This window comes from Castor canadensis, chromosome X, assembly GCF_047511655.1.
Source record: "Castor canadensis chromosome X, mCasCan1.hap1v2, whole genome shotgun sequence".
NCBI lineage: Eukaryota > Metazoa > Chordata > Mammalia > Rodentia > Castoridae > Castor > Castor canadensis.
The window spans coordinates 108641062-108657830 of NC_133405.1; the positions used below are offsets into that span (position 1 = coordinate 108641062).

At 37.0% G+C, this 16769-nt stretch overlaps 1 protein-coding gene across 1 annotated transcript in view; it reads left to right on the top strand.

The window, feature by feature from the left end:
* Prrg1 (proline rich and Gla domain 1) overlaps positions 1 to 16769 on the top strand; it is a 110001-nt gene that overhangs the window by 53009 nt on the left and 40223 nt on the right. The window contains exon 3 of the mRNA XM_074064196.1: positions 14956 to 15116. Within this exon, the coding sequence (XP_073920297.1) occupies positions 14956 to 15116 (161 nt within the window). The remainder of the gene's footprint in view (positions 1 to 14955; positions 15117 to 16769) is intronic.

Sequence of the window (16769 nt, forward strand, 5' to 3'; positions counted from 1 at the left end):
CACACTAATTCTAGGAAATCTACCCATTATCATCAGCTTTTTATTGTGTGCTCTGGTAGTACAAAGCTATTTTTTCAAAAAGTCTTAGGTAATTATCATAACCACCACATTGTCCTAAGGAAGCAGCTTTGGGTTACTTAAAGCTATTTAATAACAATTGTTTCTTCTCTCAAATGCTTAGACTTTCTATACTTGCAAAGTCAATCCTGCAACTTTAAATTATTTTTTAAATACCTGAGCTCTTGAATGGATTGCACCCCCCTTCCCTAGTTCCTTATAAACACTCACTACGCTGTTCTAACCAAACTATAAGGTTGTGACATCCTAGTTGAGTATATAAGCACCACCATACGATGATCTCTGAACTATAAACATGCAAGCTATGAAAAATTCAACTTTACCTTTCCAAAAATAGGTTACAGTGATGAATGAAATTCAGAAATACTCTATTTTTCCACCATCCTAAGAAAAGATAGGAAGGTGATCGAAGCGGCATCTTTTTAGTTTGCATAATTTAATTTTTTAAGTGTATTGTCACTTCAGAATGTGAGACTTTGTTTTCCTCGGACAAGTTATTTCCATCAGTTTATGATAAGAAGCACCTATTTAACACGTATGTCAGTGGAAAGAAAGATTAAAGGTGTTGTATACAGGCACAGTTGAGTAATAGAATCCTAATAGTACATAAGCAAGAAAATAAGAAATTATGAATGTGACATTTTATGAGATTTAAAAAACCCAACCACAGGATTAAATAAGGAGAGTGCTTTGTTGATTTTTCTCTTATATAGTGTGCATGTTGATTTGAGGGTTGGTGATTGTTTGGCTGGAAAATAGTGTATGTATATCTGAAAAGGATTTGGATATGAGACAGTACCCCCACTGTCCAAAATTCTTTCCAATGATAAAATTCTTTATCACAACTAAATTACTTAAAAAATTATATACAGCACCCTTGCTTCACAAATTAGGAATCAGGCCACATAATTAAGCAACCAGTTTCTTCCCAGAGCTGGAACAGTAATGCGTATATTGTGAGTTCAGGGTCTTTTCACCATCCCACCCTTCTCTTATCCTAGTTTCATTTACCTCCATACGGTGTTGGCGAACGTGATGAATTGATATTGGCTCTCCTATGCTCCAACAGTTTATCTCAAAAGAGGGCTTTCATGTGACAAACAGAAGGCTTGAATAAGCAGATAGCTTTGTGTGTGCTATAGTCTTATATGAGAAATTTACAACTAAACATGACATTACAGATTTAATCAGAAGAGAAAATAATATGTGGACTCATTATAGATTCAGTCTGTGGCACACCAACATTTACATAATATCGTCTGGGAATGAATTTTCTATTTGAATAAATGTATTTTGTGGATTACCAATTGCTCGTTTTTGTAATGTGATAAATAAACCTTTTGGGGCTAAGGGTGTACCTCAGTGGTCTAGCACTTGCACAGCATGCACAAAGCCTGGGATTTGATGACCAGCACTGAAAATAAGAACATTTTAAAAACTATTTTATGAAAATGGTTCTAAATTAGATAATATAATTTACTGCCTCTATAAACATTATCCTGAACATCATATGGTCCTTTATTGGTGACTCAGATTTACTGTGATAAGCACAATCATTGATGTCTACTGCTTTGAGAGCTGTCAGTGAGAGGCAGTAGGTCCTTCTCTAAATAACTCTCAGAGGGCCTTCTGTCTTTCTTTTCCCTTGCCTTCAGATTAATTACCTTTCAGTTCTTGTTGCTGTCAGTATATTGATCTAGTTCAGTTTACTTATAACTCTTCTACTTCTCAATTTTAGTGTTCATTGAAACCTTCAAGTCTCATAGCCAGGTTCATGGACATGGACAGAGTAAACTGATTCTTGATTTGTTGTTTAAGACAGTTGGCGCTACCTTATAGGTAAAGCATAAGATGAGTTGTAGTACATGGCATTGATCATCTCCTGTTTCTAAGTTGATGAGACTGGGTTTATTTGAATGACTTCTACATAAATGAGTTACCACTATTACTAATATCCACAATGATGATGTAAAATATTGAATAGCCACCTGACCTATCAACCTAAAATTCAGTAGAACATAATATAATTAAGTGTATTTTGTTGTAGCTTCCCATGATTCTCTGAACGTATATATTGTCATGTGTATAATTTTTCTTTCTTAATTTGTCTTTCCTAAAAGTTTTTTTATGGCCTGTTAAAATTCCAATGATGGTAGGCTGTCAACATATATTTGATAAAAATTGAAGTTAAAAGCAAGCATTTAAATAATGGTAAAGGATGTTTCTTTATGAGCTTGTTACAGATACCAGATCCTTATAAATAAGAACCAGAAATAGTCCTTAATTAGTTGCACACAGGACACACTTGTCTTCTAATTGTGAACCATTAAGATACATGGCTGCATAGCTGAAACTAGGCTATGTAATCAGTTAATTCAGGTTCAAAACGTTTGTCTATACATTTTCAATAAATAATTTAGACAAGCTAGTACACAGTGCTTGTATGGGAGTTTTAGGCTTTAAATAACATTTTATAAAACTCGCACATTTTATCCTAGACTTTACCAAGTGGATCAAACTCCCAAGCATCCCTCCAGTTAAGCAGACAGACTCCAAGTTAACCTATCCTTGCTCACTTATTCTGTATTTTCAAAGTGCATATCAGTTTGGTACATCTCTTGCTTTTCTTTTTATGGAATAACTGCCACAAGTCATACTACTATTTATTGTTTTCATTCCATTCTTTGCCAATCCCTGAGCAAATAATTCTATATAAATTACCTAATGTAGTTATTCCTGATTTATAGATGAAGTAATGCTTAATTTTTTTTGTTTCCTCACATAGTTATGTGCTCTGACAACCCTTTTTCTAACTTTCTAACTTGTGTACCACTTAACTAGTTCAAGGATCAATGAGATCATATTTGCTATTCAAATTAAATACTTACAAGCTCCTCATAATATAAAAAATGTCTTTTGTCTTTCCCCTTCCAGCCCTGTCCCCATAGGAAATGCAAGAACTCCAGAGTTGCACATTAGGCCTAAATGGGTAGCTTGGCCTTGGATTGAAGAAAAGATACTGTAATACTAGGTTCATTTATAGAAAGTTCCTGTTCTCTATTGGTATTGATGTTCTTGCTACTGATGGTAATATGTACTTTGTTGTTGTTGTTGCTATTTTTTAAAATTTTATTATTCATTTATTCACATGCAAATAATATGTACTTTTATATCAAAAAACACGGCAGGTTTTCTGTTACCCAGAATAGTTCTAATGTCACTAGAGAAATCACTGAAGTGATTGAGACATAGGTTGCCCAGCTAGGCTGGTTGTAATTTGCACCAATGCTGGGATAAATCCTTTCACTCTCCTGTGCTTACTCCATAATATATTAGGCTTGGTTTCTCAATATTTTTGCTGGTTAGTGACCCCAGTGTTTCAGTGTTCATGTCCCTGACCTATTAATGTTTTGTGTCACTATAAAGAAATACCTAAGGCAGGCTAACTTTATAAAGAAAATAGATTTGTTTAGCTCGCAGTTCTCGAGTTTGAAGCTCCAAATAACAATGTGCAGATTCTGGCAAGAGCCCCTTCATTAGTCTTGTCACCTCATGGCAGATGGCAATGGCAGAAATGTATGAGAGAGAAAGAAATCACGTTGTTAAATGGGAAGCCACAAAAAGACTGGAGTCTCATAATCCCTACTGAGCGCATGCCCTCAGTGACCTAAGGACCTCTCACTAGGCCCGGGCACTTTAAAGTCCACCATCTCAAACAACCACAATGAGGAGTATGCCTCCAACAGTGTACCTTTGGGGAGACAAACAACATCCAAACCAGAATACCTGGGCTCTACCTGTCCTATGGCAAGCTTATAGGACCAAACTGGATAATTCAAGAAGGGCTAGGTTAAGATAACCTATAACTGGGTGATATGGTTAGTTAGTGTATTCTTTTCGTACTAGTTACAACTTTTTTTGATGGCACTGGGATTTGAACTAAGTGCCTTATGCTTGCAAGTCAGGTGCTCTTACCACTTGAGCCACTCTGCCAGCCCTAAAGGAATGTATATTTTAAAATTTGGTATGTGTAATTTTTTAACTTCTTTTTCATGATGCTGGGAATTGAACCCAGGGCCTCATGCATGCTAGGCAAGTACTCTACCACAGAAGTACATCCCCTGTTGAAATTACACAATATTTTTTGGGTGGGTGCAGCACTGGGGTTTGAACTCAGGGCCTCATGCTTACTAGGCAGCTGGCTATAACTCTTATGAAAGTCATAATAACTCCTAATAACCCACCTGACAAGTATTGGTAACTTTGAACTTCATAAAGAATCTCAGTCTCCTTCTTTACAGATGGAAATTCCCAGCCTATTCAAGCTTGGTCTGCCAAATGGATTTGGGAGGGGAGTGATCAGACTATTAATCTATAAAGCCTCTAAATCAGAGGTTCACAAACTTTCTCAGTTTATGGTGCCCTTAGTTGTCACAGTGATAATTTTCATAGCAGCTACAGTCCAAAAGAAATATCTAGTAGTTCCATTTATTAAGTAATTAGGTCCAAAGAACTTAGTATTTGTATTCTGACAGCACATAGTAGTTGTTTGATATGTACATATATGGTAATTGAAAAAATAAGTATTTTTACCTCAATCTTAAATAAACATGTTAATGAGAAGTATGTGCATGTAGGACCCTGTACAAGTTCTCAGATCTTGGCATCGGATCCTGTTCCACATTGATTTTTCAAATGGCACTTTTCAAAAATCGCAGTTAAAAATCCAGTTTTGCAAAGAAGAGGGATATAGAACTATTTAACGATGAAACTGTGAACTATCTCAAGCTGTGGTTTGTGTGGTATCTGACAGATGTTGAGTATCGCTGCATTTACTTCAAAATCACTGAATGTCTTTTAAATATATAAAATATTCTGCACAGCCCCTGTGAATTTGCTGTGGCACCCTGGAGGGATTTGCTGAACACTTTGGAAACCAAGGTACTAGTTCCTTGCCAGGGCAAAATGCATCTGGCTATGTCTTCTTCCCAGATAGTAGGTATTCACACACTCTACATCAACCTAACTATTAGAGGAAATCAGGTCATTTGTACAGAACAAAAAATATGTGCTTTAAGTGAGGTACAAATAGAACTGTCCTACAAATTTCAAAAGATACTTTCTTTTTGCTTAAAAAATGGTATTCAAGTGCTGCCGCCTAGAAACATTGCTGCAGATGTATTTTATATAATATAGAAACACATTTTGCAACCATATATTAAATCTGTAATTCTACTTCTTTTTTATTACTCATGTGTGCATACAATGCTTGGGTCATTTCTCCCCCCTGCCCCCACCCCCTCCCTTACCACCCACCCTGCCCCCTCCCTCTTCCCCTCACCCCCTCGATAACCGGCAGAAACTTTATTGCCCTTATCTCTAATTTTGTTGAAGGGAGAGTACAAGCAATAATAGGAAGGACCAAAGGTTTTTGCTAGTTAAGGTAAGGATAGCTATACAGGGAGTTGACTCGCATTGATTTCCTGTGCATGTGTGTTACCTTCTAGGTTAATTCTTCTTGATCTAATCTTTTCTCTAGTTGCATTAGTTTCTCTGCGTGGAGGGCAACAAATGCTCTCTAGTTTTTTAGGTGTCTTACCTATCCTCATATCTCCCTTGTGTGCTCTTGCTTTATCATGTGCTCAAAGTCCAATCCTCTTGTGTTTGCCCTTGATCTAATGTCCGCATATGAGGGAGAACATACAATTTTTGGTCTTCTGGGCCTGGCTAACCTCACTCAGGACGATGTTCTCCAGTTCCATCTATTTACCTGCAAATGATAAGATTTCATTCTTCTTCACGACTGAGTAAAATTCCATTGTGTACAAGTACCATATTTTCTTGATCCATTCATCAGTAATGGGACATCTTGGTTGTTTCCATAACTTGGCTATTGTGAATAGTGCTGCAATAAACATGAGTGTGCAAGAGGCACACTAAAATTTAAGAAGCACTGATTTAATGGACAGATTCTACTCTAGCCCCTTTATCTTACAGATTAGGGGAATGAAGTATCATTGTTACCTGAAAGTTTAGCACTGGTGAATACAGTGCTTCTTGTGTCCAGCAAGAGCAGAATTGAGGCAAGACTTGAAAATATAGTAAAAGTAATAGTAAAAGTTATTAGGAAAGGAATTTAGCATAACAGGATAAAAGTGGGGAAATAGAAACATTTCCTGCTTCTCATGCAGGAAATGGGAGTAAAGACTCAAAATGGTGGGCATCATCTTTTAGCCTTATACGTTCTAAGCTGGAGGAATACACACATTCATTAAGATTGTCACTATGGATCCCCCTGGTATAATGAATATATCCTAATAAAAATTTTTTACAATAAAAAAAGAAGTTGGGATCATGGAAAATCATCTTATTAAATTTTTCAAAATTAAAAAAAGATGATATTGGACCTAAGTGACTAAGATGGATGCTAAGACAGGGAGGTATCATCCAGGCCTACTCAAACGACAGGGACTTCCATTTGCTAGACATGTCACTCATTTTTATGTCTCTCCAGCCATCCAAGGAGCATTGGAGTTTGTTGACATCTCAAAGAGAAAGGTGGATACAGAAAGCCCTGGTGGATGCTAGCCCGGTTTTGTATCTTAAACAACTAAAAGGAGATGGGAGCGGTGGTTAGTTGCTCTGGCTTTTTTAGTTTTTATTTTCTAGTTTCAATGTTTGAATCTAGCCCTTTTAATATTTATTAAAATAATATAATTTCCCTGTCTCCTCATCTGTCTTATCCTGCCTCACTCATCACTCATGGCTAACTGCTGCCTAACATCATGACTCAACTAACCATGGTTATGATGCCAAATTTGGATCTTGATCCCAGATTGTCTGATTCTTAGTCCTGCGCACTGCCTGCTGTGTCCTATAGCTTCTCCATTACCCTCCCACAAATGGTGCATTGGTGTCTGGGTTGGAAACACTGGATAGCATTCAGTGGACCTCTGGCCTATCCTTGCATCTCCATTCATGTACATATTGGGTGTCTCTCTTCCAGGACACACACCAAAGGCATTTCTCTATACCCAGGAGGTCTTTTGCTTGTTTTCCCTTTAGTTCTCATCATCTTTTTCTTCTTCCTCTTCTCCCCTTCCTCCTCCTTCTTCATTACATTGTTATTTTTACTTTGCTCTTAAAAACAATTTTTGCACTTATTCACTATTTTCTGCCAGTCATTCTGAACCTTGCTGGTACTTTGTAATCACCTGGGGAGCTTTAAAAATGTCCAGATGCCAGAGTGCTACTCCCAGAGAGTCTGATGTCATTGATTTGGGGTGTGGTCAGGGTATAGGGATTTTTTTCAAAACTCCCCAGGTGACTACAGTGTTCAGCTAACACACTAGGAACTACTTTTTAGTAGGACTCTCACCACCACCTGAGGACATGGGTGGGGCACATATTGTGATGCCCTTTTTGTAGATAAGGAAGTTCAGGCTCTAAGACATTTGCTGTATTAGAGGAAAGGGTGAAATCATCTAGTGACACTTGATGCAAACTGGGTAACCAGGTAGTTCTAAGGAGTCTTTAAAGCCATCAGTCAGTCTGTAAGAATGCAGTAAAACCAGTTTTTCTTTTCTGGTTTTCAGTGTTTTCTTTGCTTGTGTTTCTTGACATGGAAGGGAAAAGAAACAGCAATGAAATGGAATCTGTGACCAAATGTTTGTAACTGAAATTCCCTGTTGAGTTCCTTTAATGACTGGAGGATGGTCATCAACCTGCCGCCCATTCCTCATTGCCCAGCATCATAATGGTCAGGGAGCATCAGGAAAACCAGATGGAAGGGACATGCTCATTCTGCACCAGCACACATGCCCCATTTGGAAACTAATTAACGAAATAACAAACCTGATCTCACTCCTCTGGTACCAATTTTCTGTGTCAGATTTTTCCTTGCTGTGACAAAATACCCTACAGAACAACTTAAAGTATGAAAGGTTTGTTTTGGCTTACAGTTTCAAAGGTTTCAATCCATGTTTGGTTGGCTCCATTTTTTTCTGGTACATAATAAGGCAGAGGGTCAGGATAAGATACAGTCCCAAGTATAGTCCTCTAGTGACCTACTTCCTCCATCTAAGCCTACCTCCTAAAGGTTTGAAAATCTCTTAAAAAATGCATGACTAGCTGGGACCTAAGCCTTTTGTGGAGCATTTCATATCCAAACCATAATAGTGTGACCAAGTCCGCACTACTTGAAAGTGGTAAAGCTAAGATTGAGACTCAGGTCTCTGTCTGGCTCTGAACTCCGTGGTTTTGATTGCTGTTTTGTGTTTTTATAGTCAAAAGCTGAGTCCTCTGATGCCTTGGAGAAACATAATGTTTTGACCCAAAAAGGACCTTAGTGGTCATCTAGTACAGAGCTACTCCATAGGTACTAGCTCACCATTACCTGAGAGCTTGCTTGAAATGCAAGATCTCAGATCCCATTCCATCGATAGAAGTCAGAATCTCTTAGAATCAAACTCAGGAAGATGTGTGTTAGCAAGTTTATTGGGCGATTTTTTTAGGCACACTAAAATTTTTTTATTTCTTTTATTCATATGTGCATACAATGTTTGGGTAATTTCTTTCCCTTTCCCCCCGCCCCCTCCCTCTCCCCCCACCCCCTCGCTACCAGACAGAAACTATTTTGCTGTTATCTCTAATTTTGTTGAAGAGAGAATATAAGCAATAATAGGAAGGACCAAGGGTTTTTGCTAGTTAAGGTAAGGATAGCTATACAGGGAGTTGACTCGCATTGCTTTCCTGTACATGTGTGTTACCTTCTAGGTTAATTCTTCTCCAACTAACCTTTTCTCTAGTTCCTGGTCCCCATCTCCTATTGGCCTCAGTTGCTTTAAAGTATCTGCTTTAGTTTCTCTGCGTTGAGGGCAACAAATGCTATCTAGTTTTTTATTTTTTTATATATTTTTTTCATTTTTCTTTTATTATTCATATGTGCATACAAGGCTTGGTTCATTTCTCCCCCCTGCCCCCACCCCCTCCCTTGCCACCCACTCTGCCCCCTCCCTCTCCCCCCCTCAATACCCAGCAGAAACTATTTTGCCCTTATTTCTAATTTTGTTGTAGAGAGAGTATAAGCAATAATAGGAAGGAACAAGGGTTTTTGCTGATTGAGATAAGGATAGCTATACAGGGCATTGACTCACATTGATTTCCTGTGCATGGGTGTTACCTACTAGGTTAATTCTTTTTGATCTAACCTTTTCTCTAGTACCTGTTCCCCTTTTCCTATTGGCCTCAGTTGCTTTAAGGTATCTGCTTTAGTTTCTCTGCGTTAAGGGCAACAAATGCTAGCTAGTTTTTTAGGTGTCTTACCTATCCTCACCCCTCCCTTGTGTGCTCTCGCTTTTATCATGTGCTCATAGTCCAATCCCCTTGTTGTGTTTGCCCTTGATCTAATGTCCACATATGAGGGAGAACATACGATTTTTGGTTTTTTGAGCCAGGCTAACCTCACTCAGAATGATGTTCTCCAATTCCATCCATTTACCAGCGAATGATAACATTTCGTTCTTCATGGCTGCATAAAATTCCATTGTGTATAAATACCACATTTTCTTGATCCATTCGTCAGTAGTGGGGCATCTTGGCTGTTTCCATAACTTGGCTATTGTGAATAGTGGCACAATAAACATGGGTGTGCAGGTGCCTCTGGAGTAACCTGTGTCACAGTCTTTTGGGTATATTGCCAAGAGTGTTATTGCTGGATCAAATGGTAGATCAATGTTTAGCTTTTTAAGTAGCCTCCAAATTTTTTTCCAGAGTGGTTGTACTAGTTTACATTCCCACCAACAGTGTAAGAGGGTTCCTTTCTTCCTGCATCCTCGCCAACACCTGTTGTTGTTGGTGTTGCTGATGATGGCTATTCTAACAGGGGTGAGGTGGAATCTTAGTGTGGTTTTAATTTGCATTTCCTTTATTGCTAGAGATGGTGAGCATTTTTTCATGTGTTTTTTGGCCATTTGAATTTCTTCTTTTGAGAAAGTTCTGTTTAGTTCACTTGCCCATTTCTTTATTGGTTCATTAATTTTGGGAGAATTTAGTTTTTTAAGTTCCCTATATATTCTGGTTATCAGTCCTTTGTCTGATATGTAGCTGGCAAATATTTTCTCCCACTCTGTGGGTGTTCTCTTCAGTTTAGAGACCATTTCTTTTGATGAGCAGAAGCTTTTTAGTTTTATGAAGTCCCATTTATCTATGCTATCTCTTAGTTGCTGTGCTGCTGGGGTTCCCTTGAGAAAGTTCTTACCTATATCTATTAATTCCAGAGTATTTCCTACTCTTTCCTGTATCACCTTTAGAGTTTGTGGCCTGATATTAAGATCCTTGATCCATTTTGAGTTAATATTCGTATAGGGTGATATACATGGATCTAGTTTCAGATTTGTGCAGACTGCTAACCAGTTTTCCCAGCAGTTTTTGTTGAAGAGGCTGTCTTTTCTCCATTGTATATTTTTATTGCCTTTGTTAAAGACAAGTTGGTTATAGTTGTGTGGCTTCATATCTGGGTCCTCTATTGTGTTCCACTGGTCTTCATGTCTGTTTTTGTGCCAGTACCATGCTGTTTTTATTGTTATTGCTTTGTAATATAGTTTGAAGTTGGGTATTGTGATACCTCCAGCTTTGTTCTTTTGACTCAGTATTGCCTTGGCTATTTGTGGCCTCTTGTGTTTCCATATAAATTTAACGGTAGATTTTTCAATCTCTTTAATGAATGTCATTGGGATTTTGATGGGAATTGCATTAAACATGTAGATTACTTTTGGGAGTAAACACATTTTTACTATGTTAATTCTACCAATCCATGAGCATGGGAGATCTCTCCACTTTCTATAGTCTTCCTCAATCTCTTTCTTCAGAAGTTTATAGTTATCCTTGTAGAAGTCGTTCACATCCTTTGTTAGGTTTACACCTAGGTATTTGATATTTTTTGAGGCTATTGTAAATGGAATTGTTTTCATATATTCTTTCTCAGTTTGCTCATTATTAGTGTATAGAAATGCTAATGATTTTTCTATGTTGATTTTTTATCCTGCTACCTTGCTATAGCTATTGATAGTGAATTAGAAGCATGGTCCATGGCCTCCAAGATTCTTTTCATTTAGTCTCCAAACATCTCTCATTTTTCTTTTTCATTTATTCTGTACTTTGAATCCTTTTCGGTACCATTTTCTCCCTTGAGGGAGAGCCAGAGAGTCATACCAAAATTATAATAAGTTTTATCACTTCATATGATCAAAGTATACGTAAATACTTAAGAATTTATAGCAGATTTTCCAATGACATAGAGAGTTGAGTCTGGAGAAGGTTTTAAAGGATGTTTTAGTGGAAGAGGAGTTCACTAGGCAGTAGAAATATTATGTGCAAAATTATGGAGGCCTAAAAGAGCCAATTTCTAGAAAAATGAGATTTGGTTTGACTAAGGAATAAGACGTGGTAGGTGAAGAGGTCAAAGAAATTCCCTAATAGCCATATCTTTCATGTCAGTCCTTCCCTTTTCAATCCTATTGCTACCACTTTAATACATGATCTCTTAAACTGATCCATTTTCCACTCATCCTACCCTCCAAGTCTGTTGTGTGTCTATACACAGTTTTCTTGGTGATCTTCTCTAAAGTATTGGTCTACACCTTGGGTGGCTTCCAGATATTTCAGATGCTTTAGCCTAATATTAAGTGCTTCTGTGACATGGCATTTGGGCACTGTCTTAGGCTTGAAATATTTTCTTCAGTAAGAATATTTTCCCTATTGAATCTGAAGGAGAAAAGTTTAGGTTTTCCTATTTCCTATTTCCTTTAATGGGTAAACTACATTTTAAAAATAATATCTCAGTGTTCTGTTCTCAAAACACATTTACATTCTATATTCTTGTCACATCATGTAATCTATGATTAAGGCATGCATGTGATTTCTGACAGCTACAGATTAATCACACAGTAAAGGAGAAGGAAGCAGAAAAATTGATCAACCTAAATTTTAGACATCCTACTTTAGTTTCCGTGTGTGTGTGTGTGTGTGTGTGTGTGTGTTGAGGATTAAACCAGGATCTCGTGCATGCTAAGCAATACCACTGACCTATACCCTTACCCCAAGGTTTGAATTTTAAAGTCCTAATGCAAGCCCCTGCAGCTTGAAAACTACCCAGTGTTTTGAGAGGAGATAATCTGATTTCATCCTATAAATCAAAGCTGTCACTTCTTTATTTTGATTCCACATTGAAAAAATTTCTAATTCTGGTATCACCATGTAGGGTCCATTAGATTTCCAAATTACTTTTAGGAAGACTGGCAAATGCTCTTCTGCCATTTCCTGTTCCTTAATGTATGGCAGACATAATTAATCTATGATACTACCTTTCCTATTTGTCAGTTTTTTACTTGAAGTAATAGTTTCTAATTGACTAGATTTGGCAAGTGAGATAAAAATTGACTTGCCTGCTTAGTCCATCTAGAGTTCTCAGTATTATGTTACCTTGCCTGCTAGTTCAAGAAATACATAGGAGATGCTTATGGAATGATCTTGGTAATTTGATTAGACTGGGATTAGAAGATCTGAGTCTTGCTACATTACCGTGCACTTGCTTATCTTTCTGAATTAGCCTGCTTTCTGGTTATAGGAGTTAGCTAGCTATTTTCCTTGACTCTCCTTTCCCATTTCATTAGCATATGAGAAAATATTTTTTTTCTTCATACTCTTTTGCCTTTTTCCTCTTTAAACCTCAAAATACATTATTTGAATTTTGTTTTGATTTATGCTCAGGAAAATTGATCCAAAACTCAGGGATACCTTAGACTGCATTATCATATGCATTGTTTTTTAAGCAAGCTGATAGTTCTGATCAAATTTGCACTTGTCAGACCACAGAGTATTGAAATCAATACAAGACATTGTATTTTATAAGGGAAAGTTGGCACAAAATATAATGCCCACTTTATATGATGAACAGATAAAGAAAGAAGACCTGCTTATCTTGGAAAAGAGGAGCCACAAGGGAAACCATTACTTTTTTTTTTTTGCTGGTACATTAGTTAGAGAAGACCTGTATACCATTTGAGAGGCTATATATAGACCAATGACTACAAAATTGTAGTTCATTGTCTCTTGAAAAAGAGCATCATAGTCAAACAAATATGAAAAATATATGCACCATGCTTCATTTCAGAAGATTTTCAAGTACACATTAAGGGTCCTAAAATCACACAGTGAAAGATCTCTTTAAATGTGTTAATCCAAGCATTCCATAAACACTTTCCTTAGAAATCATTTTCTTAGGAGTTGGCATTAGGGTTCTGGTTCTCAAATTGTGGTAATAGGACTGGTAATGTCAGTATTACCAGATAACTGATTACAAATGCAGTTACTTGGTGCTGACCCTGGCCTAGAGCAGTGGAACCAGAAACTGGAGGCGAATCCCAGCAATCTGTGTAATAATGAGTCCTTAGGGAGTCTGATGTTACTAAAATATGAGGATCACTGCTGGTAAATTCCATTGTTATTCTCCAACTCAATAGCACCTTTTTGGTTTCTTCCATAGTATTTACCATAATTATATTTTTAAGGTTTCTTCTAATGATATTCTTTGACCAATGATTCCTTTTATAGTTGGATCCTCCTATGAGGTATAGAAGGAAAGAAATACTTCTTGCAGGCCAACTATTGTTTTCACCCTAGTAGCCATTTACCTAACTAGTATCAATTTGGGTGCTTGAAAGACTTGTAAATAATAAATTTATATCTTCTGTAAAATGAAATACACATTTAAATAATAAGACAAAATGAATGCATTACTGCCATTGTAATTTTAAAAGAATAATTGCTTTTTAAATTTACTTTGGAAAATAGAGGTTTTTTATTTTTACCATCTTGAAAGATCTGTAGTATATATTTTCTGATGTTAGAAATCTGCAAAAATAGGAAATGTTCTAATCTTTTTACATTAGCAGAGATTACATTCTGGTGGCATTACATTTATGACTCTAAACAAGTGAGACACTTTTAGGAAAGTATAGATCTCTAAATATATTTGCATATGAAAATAAAATGAATCCCCAAGTCATAAATATAACTATTGCCTAATTTGTTTTTTATTTTTGTTTTTACTTTGAGACAGGGTCTCACTATGTAGCACAGGGTGGTGTTGAACTCACTGTTGCCTAACTTAACTTATTTTTTGGGTTTCATCAGTGCATCTTGAACATTTATATGAAATGCTTCTATAAATCATGCAAAAAAATTTTCTTTTCCTTAAGGATAATGAGACAACTTAGGGTGCCTTAAAGTACCGCAATAGTATATTTAACTTAAACGCATTTAAAATAAAATTTGCTATTAGCTCTTCTTTTAAATGAATTATGGCCAATTTATCTTCTCATTATTGTCTTGTCACCTCTTATCATAAAATTAATGGTTCTGTAGGTCTATATTATTAGATCAACTGGAGCTTTATTTATTTTTTAGTTAGAGGGACAAAGAGCATATTCCAGAGACTGGATTTTGATTTGGCTGCTGCTGTCCAACAGCAGAATATCTTGGGGTATCCACTTACAGTAGTGAATATAAGTAGTACTATCATTATTACTATATTTGAACACCCATGGTGGGCAGGAATGTGCTAAAGTCTGAATATAACATGATGTCACTGTCTCTGTCCAGGGCAACTTCAACTAAAAGGACATACTCACATGATGAGGAAGCTAGCAAATGCCCTGGTTTGGAGCTAAGTAACACTTAGTGTTACTTCACTGCTGACTCACTGAAAGATGTTGTCGATGTTTTCCAAAGAGCATTTAGCAGTTTTCTTCTCATATATTAACTGCCCACATGGGTTTGTTATTACATTTTTATGCTCACTATTATATCTCTTTTTAGTTTTCCTCACAGGGGAAAAAGCCAATTCAGTATTAAAGCGCTACCCAAGAGCTAATGGCCTTTTTGAAGAAATAAGGCAGGGCAACATTGAACGTGAGTGCAAAGAAGAAGTCTGCACATTCGAAGAAGCCAGAGAAGCTTTTGAAAATAATGAAAAAACTGTAAGTACATTGGCACTTTAAAACTTCTTATGGATTTGCCTAACTTTTTGATGTATATTTGTAATCTGCATTCCCAGAGTGTGCATTGCTATCAATTAAAATTATTTTTTGTGAAGAAGTCTGAAAGTGGTATCTAACTAATAATATTCTGTGTGTGGGAGAATTAGGTTCACTTCCCTGTGTGTTCATCTGCATTTAGGGCCCTGTTTCCATAGGACTCTGCTGAGCTAAGATTTATCATCATGGCAAGGGAAAAGCATCTAGTTCACACAAGTCTTTGATCTGAAAAGTTAATAATATCATTAACTTACTATGCCTACTCAGAAAAGAAGTGGTGGAGGAAAGTATAAGTCAAGGATGTAAATTCTATAGATCTGCTCCACAGTTGGACATGTCAAGCAGATCTATACAATCTATACAGAAATATAATTTTTAAAAGTGTATAAATCTATAGAATTTATATAGTGAAAGACATTGTATAAAGATCCACTCCAGTGCACTATGAAAATAATACTATATACTAAACATGCGACATCCGATGTACTACAGGAACATCGAATATGCATCAGGAGCAGTGGATACATAAAAGTTTTAAAGAAAGGGGATTTGATTTTTTGTTAGGTAAAGAAGATTCCATGGTTAAGAGAAAGGAGCTCAAGGAAAGATGCTTTAGAGAGACATAATTACCTGATTCCAGTGTAGAAAGCAAAGCAAAATCTGTTTGTAAATTTATAAGCTGTGAGCTTTGTTGCCTTCACTGATTTGCTTGGAGTTTATTGTTTTGTCCTGACCCCTTTCTGTTTCTCTTTTTCTCTCTCTCTGCTTCCTAGGCACAAATGAGGTGAGCAGCCTCTGCCTTATATTCTTGCTGTCATGATATTCTGCATCACCTCAAGCCAAAACAGTGGATCCACTAATCATGGTCTGAAACCTCTGAAACCATGAGCCAAAATAAATCTTTCTTCCTTTCCTCTTTTCTTTGGTGTACTAGGGTTTGAACTCAGGGCCTCAGCTTGCTAGACAGGCACTCTACCACTTGAGCCACTCTACCAGCCCTGTTCTGTGTTGGGTATTTTCAAGATAGAATCTCATGAACTATTTGCCTGGGTTGGCTTCTAACCATGATCCTCCTGGTCTCTGCCTCCTGAGTAACTAGGATTACAGGAGTGAGCCACTGGTGCCAGCTCTTTTCTTCCTTTAAACTATTTCTCTCAGGTATTTGTTATAGCAATGAAAAGACTGACTAACACAGCATCAGCCCCTTCCCATATGTATGATTTCTTGGCCCCTTTCCCATAATTAAGTCTCAAAACAGCTAGCTAGAGAGATGCTTTAAAAGTCTCTGCCAGGTGTGTTAGCACATACCTGTAATCCCAACACTCAGGGGGCAAAGGCAAGAGGATCACATGTTCAAGGTCGTTTTAGACTACATTAATGAGACCATGTCTCAAAAAAAAATTCTCTTCTTTGCAATTGCTTTCCATCTCCCTCAGTAAAAGTCAAAGTGCTCAGAATCACCTACAAGAAACTACACAGTCATTTCCACCCCACACTTCACTCCCCTGCAGTTATTTCTTTACCACATCTCTGTGACACTCTACCCCTTACTCACTTTTCTGGCTTTCTTCTGTCTCCTTACACATAGCACATGAT